The sequence below is a fragment of the Trachemys scripta genome, chromosome 3 (assembly GCF_013100865.1).
Source record: "Trachemys scripta elegans isolate TJP31775 chromosome 3, CAS_Tse_1.0, whole genome shotgun sequence".
NCBI lineage: Eukaryota > Metazoa > Chordata > Testudines > Emydidae > Trachemys > Trachemys scripta.
The window spans coordinates 103,006,225-103,030,509 of NC_048300.1; the positions used below are offsets into that span (position 1 = coordinate 103,006,225).

The 24,285-nt window shown below is 41.2% G+C and overlaps 1 protein-coding gene across 3 annotated transcripts in view; it reads left to right on the forward strand.

Moving 5' to 3' along the window:
* MAP3K5 (mitogen-activated protein kinase kinase kinase 5) overlaps positions 1-24,285 on the forward strand; it is a 150,549-nt gene that overhangs the window by 101,877 nt on the left and 24,387 nt on the right. For all 3 annotated transcript variants that reach the window (XM_034765574.1, XM_034765573.1, XM_034765572.1), the window contains 8 exons: positions 3,075-3,124; positions 11,704-11,799; positions 12,838-12,919; positions 14,706-14,839; positions 18,594-18,721; positions 22,236-22,372; positions 22,843-22,948; positions 23,881-24,038. In XM_034765574.1, coding sequence (XP_034621465.1) covers positions 3,075-3,124; positions 11,704-11,799; positions 12,838-12,919; positions 14,706-14,839; positions 18,594-18,721; positions 22,236-22,372; positions 22,843-22,948; positions 23,881-24,038 — 891 coding nt within the window. The remainder of the gene's footprint in view (positions 1-3,074; positions 3,125-11,703; positions 11,800-12,837; positions 12,920-14,705; positions 14,840-18,593; positions 18,722-22,235; positions 22,373-22,842; positions 22,949-23,880; positions 24,039-24,285) is intronic.

Here is a 24,285-nt window from a genome sequence, read left to right on the forward strand (position 1 = left end):
TGGATGTGGGGAGAGGGGCAGCTGAGGTTGCTGAGATACTCCCCACTATTGCTGGGGGATAGGGATAGCAGAGGTTAAGGTGGTGCTCTTTCCTCATATAGGGGAGCCAGGAGACCTACTGTGGCAAGAATCCCCATCCCTTTGCTCTGTTCCCTCCTGTAGGCAAAGAAAATGCCCATGTTGGCTCTTTGCGAACTAGCCTGGGAGGGGTGCAATATTAAACGGCAAAGGCTAATTTAGAAAACTAGAACAATCTAAAATTAGCATGGCACACATTCAGTGGATTTAATCTGGCCAACTGCTAGGTCTCAAAACGTAATGGTAAATGGGGAATCATCACTGAACGGGTGTGTTTCTGGTGGGGTCCCGCAGGGATCGGTTGTTGGCCCTTTTTATTAATGACTTGGAAGAAAACATAAAATCATCACTAATAAAGTTTTCAGATGACACAGACTGGGGGAGTGGCAAATAATGAAAAGGAGAGGTCACTGATACAGAGTGATCTCGATGACTTGGTAAGCTGAGCTGCAGCAAATAATATGTGTATTAATAAGGCCAAATGTAAATGTATACATCTAGGAACAAAGAATGTACGCTATACTAATGTGCGGGGGGGGGATGGGACGGGACGGGACTCTTATCCTGGGAAGCAGTGCGTCTGAAAAAGATTTGGGTTTTGTAGTGGATAATCAGTTGCACATGACCTTCCAGTCTAAGGCTAGGTCTACACTACCCACCTGAATCTGCGGGTAGAAATTGACCTCTCGGGGATCGATCCCCGAATCGACGCTCTTACTCCACCAGCGGAGATGGGAGTAAGCGCTGTCGATGGGAAGCTGCAGAGGTCGATTTTGCCGCCGTCCCTACAGCGGGGTAAGTCGGCTGCGATACGTCGAATTTGCGTATCGTAAATCGACCCCCCTCTTCCCCCCCCCGTAGTGAAGACCTGCCCTAACACTATGGTCAAAAGGGCTTATGCAATCAGTGGATGCATAAGCACAGAAATCTCATGTAGGAGTAGAGAGGTTATTTTACCTCTGTATTTGGCACTGGTTTGACCATTGCTAGAATAATGTGTCCAGTTTTGGTGTCCACAATTCAAGAAGGATGTTGATAAATTGAAGAGGGCTCAGAGAAGAGCCGGCAGAATGACTAAAGGATTGGAAAACATGCCTTGTAGTGATAGGTTCAAGAAACTCAATACATTTAGCTAAACGAAAAGAAGGTGAGGAGGTGACTTAATTACTGTCTGAGTACCTTCATGAGGAACAAATATTTAATAATGGGTTCTTTAGTCTAGCATATAACACAATCCAATGGCTGGAAGTTGAAACCAGACAAATTCAGACTGGAAATAAGGTGTATATTTTTAACAGTGAGAGTCACTAACCATTGGAAGGATTTAGCAAGGGTCATGGTGGACTCTCCTATCACTGACTATTTTTAAATTCAGATCAGATCTTTTTTCTGAAAGCTATGCTCTAGGAATTATTTTGGGGAAATTATATGACCTGTGTTATAGAGGAGGTCAGACAGATGGTCCCTTCTGGCCTGGGAATTTATGAACAGGTAGCCAGCAAGAAGGCAGGGGATCTTGAGCAGAAGGTCAGTCTAAACAAAGTATTTCAGGTATCTCTTAAAAGTTTAAAGCCTTAGAATTCAGCTAAGAATCTCTAAATTACTTTAAGAACAAGGAGTACTTGTGGCACCTTAGAGAGTAACAAATTTATTTGAGCATAAGCTTTTGTGGGCTAAAACCCACTTCATACAGTATTTTCCACCGCATGCATCTGATGAAGTGGGTTTTAGCCCACGAAAGCTTATGCTCAAATAAATTTGTTAGCCTCTAAGGTACTACAAGGACTCCTCGTTCTTTTTGCTGTTACAGACTAACATGGCTACCACTCTGAAATAAATTACTTTAAATGCTCCATTCTGCAGTGTGAGCTGAGCCTGCGTTTAGGAGTAATTTGTAGCACAAATGGCATTGTATCAAGCAAGGCTGACCATATTTGAATATCCTCCTTCCTCATTATTCAAATCAAACATTGCCTTCTCAAGGTTTGTCAAATCACTCAGTACCTTTCCGTGATACTGAGACACTTCTATTCCTTCTACTTTGAGCATTCATTTTTAGCTGTTAAACTAGGTCTGAGCAGAAAAGCTTTGGCGACTTGTATGCATTTCATAAACTGCCAAAATAATCTATTATGGAAAATTTGTATGAACATTTATATAGAAGTAACACCTAACAGCTTTAGTCCCATTGTGTGGCAATGTGCTAGGTAATAAATGAATCCCTGTGATACAGTTTGCCCAATAACTCATTTAGTATGAGGGCATTCCCACATCATTCATGGCTAGTTAGAATTTGCTACTTTACAACTGCAGGTTAGTTTTAAATGGACTTTTAAAAATATTTGAGGTTTGATGTGGGGCTAAAGAAAATACAATTGTGTGTATTTGGTACATTATATTATGGTATTTTATATTAACATAGCCGCCTGTAATAAAATGTGAACAGAAAAGAAAGAAGGATTAAGAAGATATGGAGGAGCGGGAAATTGATTTGGCAAAAGAAAGGTGTCCTAGATTATCAAGTATTGTAGGCTCAGTCTCCTTTACAATTCACTGTACAAAATGCAGCAACTCTGGCAATGTGTCTTCCTGCTTTATTTCTTGCTATTCTTGACAGGTGTCATAAGCTGTTCAGCTACATGTCTCGTTTGTCTTTGAGAATTCATTTGGTTGTGACTGTGGTTGGCACCAAGGCTTCACTCTAAATCTTGTCTCTCATCAAGAAATGTTTCTTGGCTTTATTGTTCTAGTTACTAAAATGCTCTGCAGAGCAGTATTTCTATTCGGCAAAGGTTGTTCAAAGATGCTGTTGGCATTATGTTAAGATGCCACAAAGAATAATTGCTACAGTGTAAAATGCTAATGATTTGAGTAACATTCCTAAATCTTTCAGCCTCTTCAGTTACAGGGTAAAAGATAATGCATGTTGGAGCTTTTATATTAAGGGAAACTTTTATCATCATGTTTTATCTTTACACTTTTTCTGTATGTTACAGAAAGGTATTCATGAGTGGAACTTCAGTGCTGCTTCTATCAGGGGAGTAAGGTAAGCTTCCTTTATTTCATGATCTTAAACAAACCAAGGTAACTGGGTGAGTGGTCTGCTGGGATAGTGCAATGACTTGGATGGAGCGTTGGGGACAAAACTTAAGAGAGTTTTGCATCTGCCTGAGACATGGGGATTTTCAACATAACAGAAGCCCTGAAATGTCTCCTTGTGATTCTAAAATGGCCACCTGCAATGGCTATCAAACAAAAACAAAATTAAAAAAATTAAAATTGCTAATTTTAAAAAATATTACTTTGCTGACTAAAATAGTTCCATAATTCACATTTAAGTGAAGTTATAAGTAGAATTAAAATAATTGGTTACTTTTAATGTATTATTATTATTATTATTCTTTATTATTTATTTGCATTACCATAACACCTAGGAGCGCCTGTCATGCACCAGGACCGCATTGTACTAGGCTCTGTATAAACATGGAACAAAAAAGATGGTCCCTGCCCAAAAGACCTTACAGTTAAAGTATAAGACAAGGGATAACAGGTGGATGCAGACAGGGAGAGCAGAAGGAAACAATGAAACTGTGATAAGCTATGGTCTCTACACAGCAGCTGCCTGTGTGTTAAATTCTTTTGTAGGTATCATGGCAGAATAGAGTTTTGAAGAAGGTTTGAAGGAGGGCAATGCAGTAGCATTGTGAATGTTTATGGGGAGCTCCTCCCAAGCGTGAGGGGCAGCATGGGAGAAAGCACAAAGAAGCTTCTTTGAAAATTTACCAAGTGGGCAGTGGAGGTTGGTATCCTTAGCTGATTGGAGGCAGGAGTCAACATCTCCATAACAAATGAGAGATCATAGACCATGAAGGCCTTGCAAGTGAAGACAAGCAGCTTATATTTGATGCGAAAGAGAAGGTGAAACAGTGGAAGGATGCAAAAAGAGGGGTGCCAAGGTCAAAGCAATGGGCTAGGATAGTGATCTTTGCATTTTGAGTGGATATCAGTGGAGCAAGATTGCATATGTCATGTGTCAAGGCCAGAGAGAAGGATAGTAATCAAAATGCAAGATAATAAGACTGGATGAGAGTTTAGCTGTAAGGATGGAAAGGAAAGGTCATATCTTAAAGATGTTAGGCAGAAAGAATCAGAAGGATTTAGCCAACTTGGAGGTGAGGATCTAGAGAGAGGGCTGAGTCTAAAGATGATGCCCAGGTGATAGATGTCAAGCCCCTTTCATGGCATCCAAAAATAACTAGTTACATTGAAAACTTAAGCCATTAAGATGTATAATTTCTTTATGTTGTGATTTTAAAAATAAATTGTTATCCTATATTATTTTTAAAAGATTGTTTTACTGATATTTACAACTAAAAAAATTTAAATGTATCTGGTCATAACAAGAAACCAGGTAAACTCTGTTGCCCCTGAAATATAAAAGGCCTAGTTCTCATTTGCACTAAGGACTCTTTATTCAACTTTAGATCTTTGCTTCCCCATGGCCCTGGCATGCCCACGTTTTTCTTCAGCACTCTTCCTTAAAAGGGGAGCGGAAAATGGCTGGCACAGAAACCAGCTCTGCCACTTTCGTTGGGTTTACTTCAGCAAAAAGCTCCCTTCTGTATGTGGGATTCTCCAATGGTCATTCATGTCCAGATTGTGCCCCCTCGGCGTCACTGAACTGCTGCAGAATCTGGCCATAGAGTGTACTCGTGTGCATGAAGTTAAACACGGGCAGAACTATTTGAAGGATCCAGGTTTTAATGTATACATGTTAATATCTAGGAAAGTACCACTGTACTGCTTTAGATCACTTCCTTATTTTTGTCTTATTTTCTTCTTGTGGTTACACATACCATGTCACATCTCATTTTAATATTTTTAACAGTATTTTTTAAAAAAGAAAATCAAATTATCCAACCAGTCCTCTATTCTAAAAATGACACAAAAATTGTCTTATGTCTCTAATAAATTCCTACACAGATGGACCATTTTTGCCTTTCCACCATCTAATAACTCTTTTAGCTATCAACAGACACAGCAAATCGGTTTATTTTAGGGAAAAAACTGCAACAATGCATGTGGTTCGGTTTGGTTTCAGTTTTTCTAACAATACATTTTGGAGCATTTGTAAACTTTTTGCCAAATGGTGGTGGCAGTTTTTTGGCACTGCTAAAACATGTATTAGTGTTTACTAATGTTGTCTATATGCCTCCAGTTCTGTTGTTATAATTTAAGACCAATCTTATTTGGCCAGATGTCCAAGAAAGTCTGGAAATTTTTAAACTGTCTCAGTAGAGCTAAGGTCCATTTCTGCCTTGGCTCTGACAGAACTCAGACAATCTTTGATGGCTTGGCTTCGGGGCAGTTGGGCAAAGTTGATGTTTATTTAATTACAAAGCTAAATAAATGTGTACGCACAACTCATATAAATGTATCTGTATATAATCGTAATAAGTGCTGGAACTAGGGATGCTGGGGGTGTGGCAGCACCCCCTGACTTGAAATGATTTCCATTATATACAGGGTTAATAGTTTGGTTTGATGGCTTTCAGCACACCCACTATACAAATTGTTCCAGCACCTATGATAATCGGATCGTCTCCCTCTCCTTTCAGTTGTTGCTAATCTTGTTAGATGAGAAGCTCTTTGAGTCAGGGGCCATATTTGTGGCACAGCTAGCACAAAGGGGCTCTGTTCCTGATCCCAACTTCTTTTGTCTCCTTTGAAAATTCTACCCTGGAAATATAATCCCTTATAGCTCTCTAGGAAAGGGGGATTACCAGCTTTAGCAGTGAAGGCCGGGGTGCTCTGTAGTCCTCAAAGGGCCAGAGATCCCAGATTTAAAAGGTCACATCATTTTTCTGTATAGACCTTAATAACTATTTATTAGTGTTACATAACCAGCACTTTAGCAGGAGTACTGAGGACGTACCTAGTACTAAAGCATGACTAATGTTTCTGGTAAACATCTAGGGAAATGACTGAGGAGACACTTGCTTTGTGTGTTCCCCAGCAGCCAACATAATCAGCCTCTTGTTCTTATGAGTAATAGAGTTCATCCCTTAAAAATTGAGAAGGAATAAAAAAAGATGTATATAACTTTGTAAACATGGTGCTGAATCACACCCTGTACCTTTCGTAATTGGTTTTGCTTGAGCATAAACTCAGTTAGTGGGTTGTGCACTAATCAAAATCCTTTAAAATGTGGCTAGCTTCTCTGTGCACTTTGGTTGGTCCAATAAAAGCCATTACCTTATCCAGCTCGTCTCTCTGTGCATGTTGTGTCAGTTATGCCAGTTATCCAAAGAAGTGCTTTTCTGCATGTGGCACACAGCTGCATTTTAAATAGCTGAGGTCAGTGTAAGCTATAAGAACAAATGCAATCCAATAAATGCTTAACATTTACAATAAAAAAAAATAACAGCTTCTATTTTATGCAGTAAAGATGAGCCCAAGTCACTGAGTGCTCGATTATGTCTTGGGCACAGTCCTGAGCAGCTGGGAGTCGACCCACGAGGCAGTGTGCCTTTGAGAGACCACACTGAGGCACAATTCCTTCCTCATTTCCCCCTGGCTCTAGGTAGGAGAGGGGGATAATTTGCTGCTGCCTTAACCTGACTCAGACTTTGGATATATATCTGAATCGGAACACTCCCAAATTATAAGGGTGTCTGGATTTCTATTTTGGTTCTGCCTAACATAGATGCAGGCCCATAGGACAGATGCTAGGTAACTGATGAGCATGGCATGAGAACCTGAATGGAAACAAAGTAATGACGCTCATAGGTGCTGGAACTAGGGGTGCTGGGGGTGCTACAGCACCCCCTGGCTTGAAATAGTTTCCGTCATATACAGGGGTTACAGTTTGGTTCAGTGGTTATCAGCACCCCCACTATACAAATTGTTCCAGCGCCCCAATGAAGCTTGTTCTCAGGCTACTTCATGATGGGATGACCGCCACAGTCCTCCGTAATGGGTTGGAGACGGACCCATTCACCATCTATACCGGTGTTGTAGGTCTGTGTTATTGCCCTAACCCTTCTTTCCATCTATTTTGCATTAATCTTGATTCTTATTCGTGACTGCTTTTCTTCTGGAATTGGGATTGAGTATCGCATGGACGGCCAGCTCTTCAACCTCTGTAGTGTCTTCATTGTACAATTAAAGTAACCAGGACTGTTATTACCAACATTCAGTATGCTGATGACTGTGCTATTCTCATGCACACCGAGGCTGACTTGTAATCCACCCTAGATCTCTTCTCAGGCGCCTATCATAGCTGGGACTTTCCCTCAACATTGGGAAGACTAAGGTGCTCTACCGGCCTGTCCCAGCACAAGTTGGTCCCCTTCTCCCACAAATTGTCATCAGTGGTGAACCTTGAAAATGTTGAGCCAGTACCTTTACCTTGGAGACTGAATATAGGATCCATTGTGCCAGCGTATCCTTCGGAAAGTAGCTCCGTCATGTCTTTATTGACAGAGATCTGCAGATGAAAACTAAGATCCTTCTCTACAGTGCAGTAGTCATCCCAACTCTTCTTTATGAGTGCAAGACATGGGTGACATACCGAAGCCATCTTAAGTGTCTGAAGTAGTTTGAACTGTGCTGTCTTAGGAATATTTTCGATATCAGATGGGAAGACTGTCATGCCAATGACAGTGTTCTCTCTGCAGCCAACATCACCAGTGTTGAGGTGAAGATTATGAAACATCAACTTTGCTGGGCTGGTCATTGTGTGCGGATGGCTGATACTCGTCTTCCAAAGCAACTCCTCTTTTCTCAACTTAGTCATGGTGGTAGGACCTGCAGGGGACAGAGGAAATGCTACAAGGATACCCTGAGAGTATATCTTAAGAAGGAAGGCATTGACCCCACAAATTGGGAAGAGCTGGCTGGCAATAGACTGCAATGGCGTCCATCATATATCAAGCCTCAGTCCGTTTTGAAGAGAATTGCCTTGCTCAAGAGTCTGAGAAATGGCAGGGGAGGAAGGAAAGGTAGAGCATTCCAGTCAGCAGTTGTGCTCTCTCCAGGCAACCACCTGTCACATGTGAAAATACCAGTAGAGCACGAATGGGACTTCTCAGTCATCGTAAGTCTCATCAATGATTTTTCCTCGTATCTTGGGATAACGGCAGCCGACGGACCAGGTTACCAAGCCACCATCTCTCCTTCCGGAGCAGGGAGCTAAGTCCAGGGAATCCCAGCATTTCCAAAATTCCAGTGAAATCAGTAAAAAATGAATAATGGCTTTTGTAAAACTTGGGAATTTTGGAGGTAAAATGGGTAAAAACTGAAAACGAAGGCCCTTACTTATTGTTAAAGAAATTTCAGATTTGTTTGTTCTGGTTCAGACCCAGCTCTTGTTTTTACTGATTAAGTTGCTTTGTACTTGGCATCCTATCAATAGAATTTTTAAAAAAATTATAGTATTCGAAGTTTTCACTCTTAGCAAATAAGTAAAATCTATTCACTTGAAATTTCTTCTCCACAGTTTCTGTTTCTAACTGCTCTATATGCTATCTCATAAAGAACTATTAATAAGCAACTGTCATGGTGCCTGATCGTGCATCCCCTGTGCATTGATTTCAGTGGGAGTGTTGGGTGCACACAGGATTTAGGTACAGGGCCATAGTAAATGTGCTTGCATGTTTTGTGAGGTAATATCTTTTATTGGACCTCACCTATCTAGTCTCTCTCATATCCCAGGGCCAGCATGGCTACGGCAACACTGCAAACTTGAATGTTTTCTCAGTTTTGCAACTGAGCTCACACATAATTTAAAAACACCCCATATTTATTAACAAAGACATTAATATTTCTAAATATGCCACCCTTGTAGGTGCACCACCCCACCCTAACCCTCCTGTCTACCCACACACAAATGGGAAGAGAAGGTTCACTAGTGACCTACACACTGGCTTCTCTGCAGTCTGCAAGAAATTCATTTCACCTATGTAAAGGCCAAGTAAAATGGTGTTATACAGTTGAATGGACGGGTGTTGGGATGATGAAACCCATACACCAACCTAAGGGTATGACATGAGGCTACAGTGCAGCCTTCTCCTTGTGGTGCTACTTCAGCATGTAGAGTGGGGTTGAGGCTCTAGCTCCTCTGCATTGTTGGGGATCCCAAATGCTCCACCCCACTGCAGCTCTCTGTGGCAACCTATGAACAGCTACTGCAGAGACATTTTCTACCATTCACAAGAGGTGCAGAGGACCCGCTGCTCAACTCTCCTCTGCAGCCTGAGAATTCCAAATGGGGGCTTACTGTGGAGTGGGGGGGGGGGGGAAGTATTGCACTAGTCATGTGTACCTGGGTGAATGTCTGTGAAAGCCTGAGACCAGGATTTTCTGTGCTTACTAAGTAGATCACATTTATAATCAGATTTACTCAAAGTAACAGTTTCTCTACAGATCTTCAAGAAATCAAGCCGAATGAATAGAAGGTTATTGAACCCTTTAATCAGACACTTTTTAAATGTTTCGCACTAACAGGTTGACTCGGATATTTGACTTTGTTAGATTTTGTGTTTTATGAAGCATCTCTCTTATATTAAGTGACCATATGGAAACAGTGCATCAGATTAAAAAAGAAGTGTTACTATCATCATTTCATTCTTAATACAAAGGAAAAACATCTGAGCCTGTAACTACTGATGTTTCATTTTTTATCTGTACAGGGGAAAGATTCCCAAATAATTTCTAAATTATTTTAGTTACCGTGCTCTAAGGAAATGTAGTTTATGGTGTAAAGCAATTAATATCCATAGAAGCTAAGTGAAGTTCAGGAAGAAAACTTGAAAGAGAATCTTCGAAAATATCTATACATCCCTAAGCAGATCATCTTTATCCCTCCAGCAGGACAGTTAAAACAACCTTAACATCATCAAAAAGAATATACACACAAACAAACATTCTGATTTATAAAATCATCTCTCCTTCTACTAAGTAGCTTTTGTAAAATGCACATTATTCAAAGAGAATATTTAAAATCCCAAGTTACCCTCACATCTAAAAGTGACAATGAGGGCTACTACTAGATTAGGGGGAGTTGTATGAATCAGAGATTTACAAAGTAGTGTTAACTTCAAAACATTTAGTGATGTTTCAAACTTCTGTATCAGTATTTTCCCTAAAACTAAAGAAAAATTATCATATGAGTCAAGTCTGTATGTACCCAGATACTTCCATAACCCCCATCACCACAGTATTTGAGTCCTTCCCTCACATCTTCTGGTGGCCCTAAATTCTCACATTGCAAGAATAAATACTATTCTCCTTTTGTTTCTGTTTGTAGTGGAGTAAGACTGTAAGTGAAATCTTGACCCCATTGAAGTCATTGGCAAAACCCACATTGACTTAAGCGGAAGCAGGATTTCACCCAATATCTTTTAAGAGTGAGCCAATAAGGGGACTTGTTACATGTGCCTTGGTCTTGCAAATCCTGTATCTTTATTGTCCAGTTTTTCTCATAAAATCTTCATCCATCCTCCTTTTCTAATATATTAATTATACAAAATTCATTCACCCACGAAAGCTTATGCTTCTGTTAGTTTTAAAGGTGCCACAGGACCTTCAGTTGCTTTTTACAGATTCAGACTAACATGGCTACCCCTCTGACACTGAATCAAGTTTACACTTGAATGTCAGAGTGTAAGTCAAGGGCACAAATTGCAGAATGAACTGCTTCAAGTAGGATGCTTTTCAAGGAGCTCAGAGAAGGAGAAAATATTTTCAGATGAGTAAACAACTTTACAAGAGCTCAGTTCACTGGGATTGAGAGAGGATGACTGGACAAAAGGCCCCCCTCCTACCACTTTAGAAATCTCTGTAGTATGAATCCATCCAGTCCTTCTCTATTCCTGCCCTCCCTTTGTTCTGCTGACATAGAAAATAAAAACAAAACTAGATTAGGTGATAAAGTAATGGAGGTGGGTGGGAAAGGGATGCTCATTATTGCACAGGAAGACGCTATTTAAGGAATACTGTGTTGGACAACACAGATATGTCAACTACAGAAACCACCACAGGAATCTTGCCCATGGTGGGCTGAACTGTGGCTGGTTATAAAAGGTAAAGCCACTTCTGTGTTCCAAAAATAAAGGTTCAAGGAGAGGACGTTTGTAAAAATTCTGTTGCCACTGATGTAGCCTGAGGAGAGTGTGGACGGATGCAAGGATGGTAACGAGTAGCAGCAGCAGCTTCAAGGGAAAGCGAGTTTAAATCCTCTCGACTCTCTGATACTGGAAGGATGTTCCACCTGGACAGCGGCAGTGGTGGCTTCAGGGTGAACGAGTTTAAGAGCGTCATCGAAAGACCATTAAACTCAATGGGATTTTTTCTATTGATATAAATGGATTTTGGATTAGGTCCTTACTCCCATCACTCTTCTGATGCCTTCTTGAGGGATGTATGCAATAGTGGGGGGCAATGGAGGGCTCCAAGCAGCAGAGATAGCATTTCAGATGGTGGACGAGCATGTTAGACTAGAACTTCATAAGAAAATGATCTATAATGGTACATAGCAAGATAAAATCTAGTACTTTCCTACAGTGCCCTGAAGGTTGGGGCCACCAGTTCAATAACCTGCATTTACTTTGTCTGTTCTTTCAGTATTTCAAAGTTTGAAGAGCGATGCTGTTTTCTTTATGTACTGCATAACTCAGATGACTTTCAAATCTATTTCTGCACAGAACTACATTGCAAGAGGTATGTATTGGTCAGTATTTTGCAAAACAATCTTAACTTAGATGATGATTTCTGAACGCAGTCCTGTACTAGACTGGTGTTGTCTACTTTGGGATGGTGCCAGTGAGCTGCTGAGCATCCTCAACTCTCATTACTTAAATGTAAATTTAAGCATCTCCTGGGAGGTGCTCAGTACTTTGAAGGGTTGGGCTCACACTTAAGTTAATGTTTCAAACAGACTTTATATTTGTATACCATGGTCCAGTCCTGTGGGATCTGTTCTTCCTGATGTAACTATTAAAGCTTAATTCATGAGTTAGCCAAGCCCCAGTCCAGCAAAGTACATAAGCATATGAGTAGGCCTCCTGAAGTCAATGGGGCCACTTGTGCTTAAAATTATACATGTGCTTATGTGCTTTGCAAGATCAGGGTCTACAGTTGCTTTCCCTGTAGCTATAGTTTCATTTCTGATTACAAAGAAGCACATTATGAGTTCTTTACATTATTGCTAATCTTACGTGTCAAGTATCAGAGGGGTAGCCGTGTTAGTCTGAATCTGTAAAAAGTAACAGAGGGTCCTGTGGCACCTTTAAGACTAACAGAAGTATTGGGAGCATAAGCTTTCGTGGGTAAGAACCTCACTTCTTCAGATGCAAGTAACGTCCTCGAAAGACAGTCTGCATCAACCTTCCCTCAGCAGGAGCATTCTCCTCCTCCTGGGTCCAGGGCTTTTAGAACCTTTTCATGATGCTTAATGCTTCAGTCCCTTTCCTGGCATAAAGAAGCTACAGGAAGGGTTGAGACCGTCACCCCTGACTGTTAGGTATAATGTTATCTTCTGGACACTTCACATGTATCTCTCTCTCTCTCTGCAAGCTTTAGATATTAACTTTCCACTTCAAGAAGAGCAGTGATTTTTCTCTCCCTCCACACAATCTCCCTAACTGAGCTGTTCTGGTTTAATATTCATTACACTTAATGCTTCTGTTTGATCATTTTTTTCACTTTAGGATTCATTCTGATGTAACTATCTAGTCTTTACCCGGGTGTGTTTTACAGGTTTTTTGATATGGTGAATAGTATCACTGAAGATATAGGGAAAAACACAGAGGAAGGGGAATGTGATGGAGATTCTGTAGAGGTAAGTACAACATGTCATACTTGATATTTTTCAATTTATTGAGAACTTTAGGCCTCTAGGAGGAATTTTACCATTGACTGCAGTGGGATTAATTAGGCTGACACTGAGTGCTTTTTCAAATCTTTCCCCTAGTGTTTAGAAACAAAATATTCTTCATATTTCTTCTCATATGATATACATGATATGATATATATAGCAGAGCAGGAACCAATGGCTGGAAGTTAAAGCCAGACAAATTCAAATTAGAAGTAAGGTACAATTTAATAACAGGGAGAGTGGGAAATCATTGCAACAAACTACTAAGGGAAGTGGTAGATTCTTTATCTCTTGATATCTTCAGATCAAGGCTGGATGCCTTTCTGGAAAATATACTTTAGCCAAACAAAGGTATAGGGCTCAATACAGGGGTATTTGGGTTAAAGTATATGGCCTCTGTTATGCAGGAGGTCAGACTAGATGATCTAATAGTCCCACCTGGCCTTAAAAACTATGCATCTATTAATCTAAACTCAGCAAGAGTGGAACTTTGGTCAGCACAACCTCATCTGACCTCTGTTAACGCACAGTTCGGGCAAATTTGGAGAGTCTAAAATAGAGATTCCACAGTACTTGGAAAATGTGGTTAGATCAGGAGAGCAACTGGTACAACATGAATTTATGTGGCAGCAGTGTCTGTGTTCCATGCAGAAGCTGAAGTTGTTCTTTGAGTGCTGGTCCCCATGTGTATTCCACAAGCAGGTACATACGTGCTTGACATTTGTAGCAAGTAATATCTGTTGGTCCGTGCCTGCAAAGTTGATTCCTTCATGCTCTGAACTGTGTGCATATAAGAGGTTGTGCAGACCAATGTCTCTCCAGTTCCTTCTGACCACTGCATGGTCTGAGTCAGTATCCTCTGTATCCAAAGTGTATCCTCTGTATTCCAGAACCTGTAAAAATATAAGAGTGCGCACACGCGTGTGTGTACATAGTTTTTAGCATTCTCTGTTGTAAGTTGGAAAGCATACCTCCCCTGGATGGAGTGAGGGCCCATTCCACCAGAGCACAAGCAACCTCAACAGCATCTCTTTGAGAAGTATATATATTGGACATTTGAAAGGCTGCTACCTGGAGCTCTATCCACACCTTTATGAAGCACTAAGCCTTAGTCAGGCCTCTTCTGTAGATGTAGCTGTTGGGACAGCAGTATTAAGGCATCTGTACAAACTGCATCCTCGCACTCTCCTCCTGATTAAATACTACTTGTCCATCACACACATGTGGAATATGCATAGGGACCAGCACTTGAAGAAATGGAGGCTACTTACCTGTAACTGGAGGTTCTTCAAGATGTATGGTCCCTCTCTGTATTACACTACCTACTCTCCTTCCCCTCTGCTTCAGATCCTCTCTGATTCATGGTAAAAAGAGGAAGTAGAGAGGCATTTGTCCTTGCTGCCTCTTATACCCTCAGATCAGAGCACAAGGGAAGTAACTCCACAGCTGCAGACCCCAACACCCACTACTTGCAACAAGTCTCTGGTCTCAAGTGCATGGTGCGCATGCGTACCCATGTGGGGAATACAGATAGGGACCACACATCTTGAAAGAACCTCCCGTTACAGGTAAGCTCTATTTTTTATTTTGGTGTGCAGTGCCCTCTATCTGTAGTTTTTTTTATTATTATTATTTTATGATACCCAACAATAGAAGTATGTTTATTATAAGAAAAAATATTTACATGGTTATGTTATGCAGGTAAAAACCCTGGTTCATATCCTTTCATTTCACATTGATTGTTTTGCAGTATGACTATGAATATGATGAAAATGGTGAGAGAGTCGTTTTGGGGAAAGGAACTTACGGCATAGTTTATGCAGGACGAGATCTGAGCAATCAAGTTAGGATTGCCATTAAAGAAATCCCAGAAAGAGATAGCAGGTACAGTAATTTCATCTAATCCAAATGATGCTGTGTTTATATACTTCAGTCCTGAAGTACGATTGGCCACTTTGCTGGTTAATGAAGTCCTTTTCTGAAAAGCTGCTGATAAATTATCCATCTCTCTGGTTTTCCTGCTACATTTTCCAGTTCTGTAAGAAACAGTCTCCAAAGCTGTGAAAAACAATGAGTGGTAATAGCATTTGGGAATATGGCCATCTCAGAATAAGAGTTATGGGAAGGAAAGGCACCGCATGCAGCTCCAATCAGAGCTACGTATTATTGGCCTAGTTTAATATGAGGCTAACAATGGCCCAGGTTGTCTCCTGCTGCACAAAAAGATCAGAAGGTTTACTCCACTTAGACTTCCATGGCAGATTTTTGGGATCTCTGGAAGGCTAGGGCCACACACATGGAGGTCCTGTACCCTGCTGCACCAGCTCGTCCCTTACCCCACCCACCCCACGGCCCTTAACCCACCTGCACCAGCTCTGCCCTTATCCCATCACTGCACCAGCTTTGACCTTACCTCACCACTCTTTTGGAGCTGTGCTATCAGGAATCTGTCACCTGCCCATTGAAGTTTCTGAGAGCAAATGGAAAGAATGTTAATAAGGACTGTGGATGTATTAACTCTCCTGTGTAAGATCTGGGGGAGTTGAAGGGAGACCATGTGTATTCCTTCTTATCCTGACTCCAATATCTCCCCACCGCATAAACTCTAGACTGTGCTTAGAAGGCTCTGTAGGGCCCAGGTAGAGGGAAGAGGATGCTGTGGAAGGACCTGACTACACTTCAGCATGGAAAACACCTGTTGATCTCAGGGGCTGTGGTTTGGACTAATAATAGCGTCACATTTACTGCACCTCTCAGACTTTGAGAGGTGACTTCATGATGGTATACAAGTCTCTTTGCAGGTAGAAAAAAACAAGTATTAAAGGGCTCTTTCATGTAGCAGAGAAGGGTATAGCAACAAGCAATGTCTGGAAATTTAAGTCAAACAAATTAAAATTAGAAATACAGAAATAACAGTGAGGGTGATTAACCATTGGAACAAACTACCAAGTGGGGGAAAGTTGTGGATTCTCCATCTCAGCAAGACTGGATGCCTTTCTAGAGGCTATGCTTTAGCAAAACACAAGTGATTGGGCTCACTTGAGGGGTAACTGCGTGAAATTCATGAGGTTAGACTAGATAATCTAATGGTCCCTTCTGGGTTTAAAATCTGTGAAAACTTTCTATAGCCTTTTCCGTCAAGGCCATGCAACCTGCCTCTGTATCTATACTTTTCAGTATTGCCAGCCCCCTTATAATCTCAAACTCAATGGATTCCCCTGTTGGAGAGGAAGGATGGTCAAGTGGTAAGGATATTCACTAGCTCAGGACTTTGGCGACCTGAGTTCAAGTCCCCATTCCACTGCAGATTTCCTGTGTGACTGTTGACAAATCGCTTAGCCTCTGTGTGCCTCAGTACCCCATCTGTAAAATGGAGATAATAGTTCTTCCCTATCTCATGGGGTGATGTTATACATTATGCTGTTACTCTTCATTTTTTGGAACTAGTCAAATATATGTGTTTTATATTCCTGATAAAGATGTTGCTGACATGCAGCATCTCATTTGTGCTGGACTCTTCCTAACATTTCCTGATCAGCTCCACCTTTTTAAGTATACCCTGGCATACTGAATGAAGCCAACAACTATAATTAACCACAACAGAACACCCGGATATTAGTTATTTGTAGGGTTCTTTAACATGTTGAACCTGAGCTGCATTTGTTTTTGTTTACACATAATTTGTAGTGAAGCCTACATAAAAGCTGGAATAAATGGTTTGAAGAATACAATTATTACACACCCTCTTTCATTCAGATTCAGTCTATGCTGTGAAATTTCTTCTGTATTTAAATTGTAAATTACATGCAATGGGTGCCATTTAAAAACTGGATACTTACCATCAAGAATAATTACGTTCATCACGGTGTTTGCAATATTTCCTACTCTAAGGATGGGAAATTCCACAAATATTGTGGTAAAGATCAGAACAAGCCTAAATGCTGCCATGCAATAGAAGTCAGTTTTTTAATGGAGCCCACTGTATTAAATTGTTGAATTATTTAGACTCTTAAAAATTATATTAATCCCTGGGTTCTGATGTGCTGTTGTGCTCAAGAAATTAGCCATGTATTGCAAATTTGTCTTCTTTAAAAAACAACATTTTCCCATGTGACCAGAAGGAATGTATATAAGAAGTAACATTCAGACACACCTCATGGTTATGTTAAAAAAAATTACCAAAAGCTATAACTAAAATTGATTTTTCAAAAACTTAATGAAAATGGCAAATCACTCAATTTTAAAGGGAGATTGCCATGGTTGATAGAAACAAAATTAATCCTACCGATAGCAATGATTTTTAAAAAATCATTCTGATCTTGAAAAATCTATCCATCTCTATAAAGCTAGGTTTTGCAACAGACAAAATACCAGTTCAGTACTCTCAATGCTCACAAAACACATTTGGGGGAAGATTTTTAAGTGCTCCGTACCCAAAGTTTGGGGTCAGATTTTCAGAAAGCCTTAACATCCATTGAGGCACCTGAGTAAACTGCAGATTAGCAAAACCTCAGTATTTCGAAAGAGGTCAGTGTCCGACTTACTGAGCTCTTTTGACAATCTGGACATATATTTTAATGCCTAATGGAAGCTGGCACTCAGGAGTCTTGATATACTTTCTCGGCTCCTCCAGAGAAAACAGAAAATCAGGCAGACAATCTGATAGGATTGGAGCACTAGCCCTGCCTGAAGGATGACAATTCTGTTTCACAACAACTTTCAAGGTTTTGACATTTGTTTTTGTTCTGTATTGGAATGAAAACAAAATGGTTGGAACATTTTTGTGAAGTGGAATTGTCACACAAGCTGGTTTTGGATGGAAAAGCTCAAATTTTCAGTTCAGGTCTCTGTTTCCCTTGGATGAGAAGTGACCAGTGAGTCCTGGATCTCAGAAATCTTCTCAATGAAAATATCAGAACTGATACCACTCTGTGAAACATTTTGGCTTTGACAAAATTACATTTTGGTGAACTTGTCCCGACCAGCTCTAGTGAGCACCTCTCCATGAAGAGAATATGCTGTTCTCTGGCTGTGATAAATGTCCAGAGATGACATTTCAAATAAGCCTCCTACTTAGCAAGGTTCTCATCTAAATTAGAAGTTTCAGAGTAGCAGCCGTTAGTCTGTATCCGCAAAAAGAACAGGAGTACTTGTGACACCTTAGAGACTAACAAATTTATTAGAGCATAAGCTTTCGTGGGCTACAGCCCACTTCTTCGGATGCATATAGAATGGAACATATATTGAGGTGTGTGTGTGTGTGTGTGTGTGTGTGTGTATATATATACACACACACACACACACGTACAGAGAGCATGAACAATCTAAGAACATATGCTTTAATTTTTATTGCAGATGGAGTAGTTGATATATTTGGGCATTGAGCTTTTTGCCCAACTGCTCATTCTGGCTGACTTGGCTTGGAGCATACTTTCTTTCTCTGCAAACTCTGGGTGACTGCCTTTATTGTGCCAATTTATTTTTTCAGTATATACAATCATAAGTGTTCTTAGTAACGTGTATTGTAGCATTGTGTAAAACATTCCAATGTACATGTTTCACAAGACCTCAGGTACTTTGATGGACATTGTTATACACCTCCAGCTTTTTATTAAATGAAAATTTCCTTTACTTCCAGGTATTCCCAGCCTTTACATGAAGAAATCGCGCTGCATAAGCATCTCAAGCACAAGAACATTGTGCAGTACTTAGGTTCCTTTAGTGAGAATAGTTTTATTAAGATATTCATGGAACAGGTGCCAGGGGGTAAGTGCTTTTTTAAAATATTTTTAAAATATAAAATTTTTAGAATACTGTAACAAGAGTAAATTTGTGTGAATAATATTTTAAAAATGTCCATGGCTATAAGCCACTTCTGTATGGAAATTACACTAAGGCTGCATCTGGTAAAGTTGATGGTTTGAACAGACTAGGGAGTTGATTTGTATAGCTAATAGGAAAGACTAGAATGACCTCACTGCACATTAAGCAGTGGGGGCTGTTGTCTGGCTTGTTGGAAAAAGATGTCTGCCCCTTTATGGGCTAGAGAGTCCGGGAGTGACTTTGAGGCAGCTGCAGACCAGGTTAGGGTGAGGACTCTGACCCATCCCCCACAGGTGACTGGCAGAGAGGAGGGATTATATAGGTCCATGTTAGTGCAGGAAAAGCCAGGATCTATGGGGCCCACCTCTCAGACTTGGGAGCTAATATGTTTTTGGCCGATTTTAAAGGGGGTGTTAGGATATGTCTGGGAACCGTGCTAGGTATGGTGGGGAGGCAACCAAGCTAATTGCTGGCGCCTCCTTATGTTACATGTCCAGTGCAGGTACCCCATAGCGAGGGGATACAGTGATCAGATAAAATGGATTGGTAAAGGATTTAAAGGTGGTATTCTTTAAAGGAGAGGAAAAGGAGATTCAGGGCTCCTATGACTGGTATGTTAGGGAGCCAACTCCCTCCTCCCTTGTAGGCTCCCCTCAACCCTTGTTCAAGGAGAGGGGTTGGCTGGGGACCAGATGGGTAAGAGGGCTGTTGGAAGTCCCCGGGTATATATTGAAATGATTATGGAATTACCTGCACTGTACACTTTTATCTGCCTGGTACTCCCAGACATTTAAGAATAAAGTTGCGGCCTAAACCATATCCAGTGTCGCCTGTGCTTCTTCCAGCATAGTTGGGCAATTGTTGCCAAGGTGCCTGGATCCAACTTGATCAGGCTTGAGAGTAGGGCATGGTATGGAGACAGCACTTGTTGCTGTGACAGATGAGTTCCTCCAGTATAGACCGGGGAAACAATCCACAGTCATCCTCATAGACTTGTTTGAAGCATTCAGTATAGTTGATTGCCAAAGAGGCTGCAGGGATGCACTGAAATTACCTAGTATATTTAGAGTCCTTCCTGCTAGGCCTCACCCAGCAGGTTGTGATGGGCAATTATTCTCTCCTATTCATCACTTGAGAAATCCCAAAGATCAGTCATGCTACCATCTCAGTCATCTGTATAAAACCATGTGGGGAGCAGGTTTGTTGTCTGAAATGTCAGCAATGTGCAGACGGTACCCAGTTGTACACCATCGTCGTATGAGATGTAGCCACCACCAACTCAGAGCTTTTCAAATGCCCAGGGGAGATGAAGAATCTAGATGAAGAGCAGCTGCCTGAAACTGAATATAGGCAAGACAAAAGTGATGCTTGTAGGAAAAAGGAAGTGGGTTGAAGACCTTTCCTTCTATCATCTTTGATTGAAGGCATTGCTGACTTTTTAAAGTCAAGGATCTCTTAATTCTCAATGTATGTGGAGGCCCTAATTGTCACGTTTGCAAAAAATACACATTTCTATCTGTGGCTAGCTACAAGACTGCACCCCATCCTATTAAGCACAGACCTGGCTGTAGTAATCCACATATTCATGACCTGTAGGCTCAATTAATTGCAACTCATATCTAGGAATGATACCTTACATCTTTCAAAAGCTTCACCTAGTAGAGATTGTAGAAACTTGTTTGCTGAGCAGTACAGATCACTGTGAACAAACCACCCCAGTGCTCTGCTTTTTTCACAGGCTCCTGCTTGAATACAAAGTCCAGGTCAAGGTCTCTATTTTAATATAAATTCTGCATAGTATTGGCCATAGCTATCTGAGAGAGCACCTCTCCTTCTATCACCATGACCTCTACTAGCAGTTATATTCCACTGGAAATATGAAACTGTTGGGAAAAGGTGGTAAATGGATGGAGGAGATAAAATCTTCATGGAAGCCCAACCTGGACTATGGAACTCACTCCTACATGAAATGAGCAGCTAGAACTAAATACAAAACCTATCCCTTGAATTAACCTTTTCTACAAAATCTCTCCACACATACTTAGACACACTTTGTAGAGGAGCAGCCTCACCCCTGCAGCGCCTCCTGCTGGTTGTCTGGGGAATCAGCTCATCCAGCATCCTGGAGCACCCCCTGCAGGCCAGTGATCCTCCTGTCCTCTGGCCCCCGTGTCCCTCCCGGACCCCGGTGCCCTTGTATCTGGGGTGCTGCCCCCTGGCAGTATACCCCTCAGTATTAGGGTCTCCCCTCACCAGGGAACCCCCACCCACTATCCCTACCTCACCTCAGGATAAAGCCACTGCCAGTCACTAACTAGCCCCCGCTCCCTGGGGCAGACTGCAGTATAGGCCACTCATCATTGGCAAGGTTGGGTTTGGACCTACTACCTTGGCCTACCTCTGGGCTACCCTTTGCAACCCCCAGTACCCCTTGGCCTCCTACCAGGCCGCAGGCTGGGGCTCCCCGACTCCTTAGCCTTTCCCCAGCCCTGCTCCACTACAGGTATCCTATGTGTAGCTCCCTGTAGCCAGGCCCTTCTCTCCCTGAACGCAGAGAGAGACTCCTGACTGTCTCCCTCCCAGCCTCTTATATAGGGCCAGCTGAGGCCTGATTGGGGCACGGCCCAGCTGTGGCTACTTCCCCAATCAGCCCAGTAGCTTTTCCAGTTGCAGCCCTCTGCCAGGGCTGTTTTAAGGCCTTCCCTGCAGGAGTGGGGTAGCCACCCCACTACACACTTCCTTAATGCTTCCTTTCAGTCTGCTTCTCTGTAGGCAAAGAAATGTGACTTTGATTAGCAGTATATTAAATGGCGTGGGACCTGCTTACTTGAAAGACCACATCTCTCCCTAGGCCATATTGCTCCAGCTATGGTTAGCAGAGCCGTTCAAATTGGATTCCTCCTGGTTTAACAAAGAAGGGGGAGACTGATTGTAAAGCATTCTACATGAGGGGCCTGTAGTTATGGAACAAGTTTCCACACTCTCGGTCTGGGAATGTTGACCTGGAAGTGCATACTTCAAGGCCTGTCCTTCTGCCTAGGTATTTGAAGGGTGTAGAGTTTTATGGGATGATTGTTTATCAGGACAGAGGGGGGGACAGAGTTTTGGTGGGGAAAGTTCACCAACTGTGCTGTGTCAGGGGTTGAGACTTGCTTGATTTTTTTTCCTGAGAATTCAGTGCTGGTTTTGAGTTTGGCATTATTTAAAAGCAACAACACTGAGTACTGTTTAGCCAATGATCATCATGAATGAAAAGAAATACAGATTTTTTTAAAAGTTTGATTATAGATAAATGTAAGAATGTTCGGTGTTATGGGGGATGTCTATATTTTAGTAAAGGTGTATTCTGTTCCTGGTAGTGTGGTTACATTTATTACTTGACACAAGCTAAGGCCAGAAAGAACAATCTCTGAGCTAAGTTTACTCTGTTTTTTTTCCCCCCCAAAAAAATTTATAGGTAGCCTTTCTGCTCTTCTGCGTTCAAAATGGGGACCACTAAAAGATAACGAGCAGACAATTGGTTTTTACACCAAGCAGATTCTTGAAGGATTAAAATACCTCCATGATAATCAGATAGTGCATCGAGACATAAAGGTGAGAAGGTGCTATGAATCACAGTCATGGGTTCATTTAACAGGGAAAAGTCAAATCAAAAATACTCTGTGGAAAGTTGGGAAAGAGTTATAGAGGGTTGGGAGGAAAGAAGGAACTTCCACAATGAGATTCTTCATGCAGACCTGACAATGGGAAATCATTTTTCTGAAAAAGTTGGAAGAATCTTGTGAATCTTTGGTGTTTCTTTCCTCTATCAGTATTCTTTACGGAAATTCTGTAGATGGGGAAGCATACACAAGTCCTGATGTTTCATTTTAGAGAGGGAGCACCTTAAAATGGAACTGTAGAAGGCAGCAACAATGATTCTCTCCCCCCCACCCCCGCCTTAAATATCCCTTTAGAGTAATTATTGTGTATAAAAGAATGCACTTTGAAAATGTGTGCTGCAAGTTGTCTTACATTAACAGTCACTAGAGAAAAATAATTTTTCTAAATGTTCTGTCCTTCAGGGTGATAACGTGCTTATCAACACATACAGTGGAGTTCTAAAGATTTCAGACTTTGGCACATCAAAGAGACTTGCGGGGATCAATCCGTGTACTGAAACTTTCACTGGTATGTTTCTAGTTTACAGTGTCTTCCAGTTTGAAAGCAAAAGAAGAACAGTTATGAATGCAGGGTCAGATCCTGCAGCAGCTTCACATGCAGAACTTCCATGGACTTCAAATCAATGTATATAGTAGCTGGAGGAATGGGCTTGTTTTACTTGCTTAATCTTAAATTATAAACTTTATCTTAGTGAGTTGAATTGTATGTGCTGGTAGAAAGGAATGCCATTGCTGACATTACTTGAGAGATTCAAATCCTCCTAGGCAAGATAGGGCTCTTTTCCCCAGGTTCCTGGTTATCATTCTTGTGCACACAGTTTTTAATCTTGCTGCCTCACTGACCCAAAAGTAACTTTTCCTTTGTTTGCTTAATCTGCCTAACGCCACCTCAAGAATTTGTCCTTAATTTGATCTTCCTCCTGCTTGAAAACCTAATTCAAACTTATTGAACTGTGAGTATTATATATATAATTAATAATCACTTTTCAATGTGTGTATTTCAATTCCCTCTTTCAGTGTTTGCTAAATTCTTGCTCTCTGAATTTGAGAGTGCGGAATGCTATGGTTAAATGGCTCTTTCACTCCAAGAAGTAGAATCCTATCACCTCACTAATCAGTTCCTTTCCATCTCTGAATCCAATTCAAAATTGCCCTCCTAATTTTTTCTGTTGGCATATAATGTGACTATGTGAAAATAGGACCTGATCCAAAGCCCACTGAAGTCCATTGAGTTTCAACATTGACTTCAGGGGACTTCAGATCAGTAGCAAACATCATTCACTTTTGGCCTTAACTAAAAGTATTCTTTTGAAATCTATGAGGATAATTTTTTTAAATGACTAACATTTGTCCCTGCCCATCCGCATTGTTCCCGTGCCCTTCTTAGCTGCCTCCCTCATCATCTGAGTTTTAAATTTAAAAAAGTGTGTTTTTAATCAGGTACCCTTCAGTATATGGCACCAGAAATAATAGACAAAGGACCACGAGGCTATGGAAAAGCTGCTGACATCTGGTCTTTGGGGTGCACCATCATTGAAATGGCCACAGGGAAGCCTCCATTTTATGAACTGGGAGAGCCACAGGCAGCTATGTTTAAGGTAAGACCTCTTTCTTAGACCATTCTGTTCAGGTCCATTGTTTTTTGTAAACAAAGGAAATCTTATGACTCTATTAAAAGACAGAGAGTGAGAGAACAGGAAGGATAAGATAAAGGAAAAGCGTCTTTAACGAGCATATTAGAATGAATGTGTTATCTGAAAAAAGAACAGGAGTACTTGTGGCACCTTAGAGACTAACAAATTTATTTGAGCATAAGCTTTTGTGGGCTACATCCAAAGAAGTGGG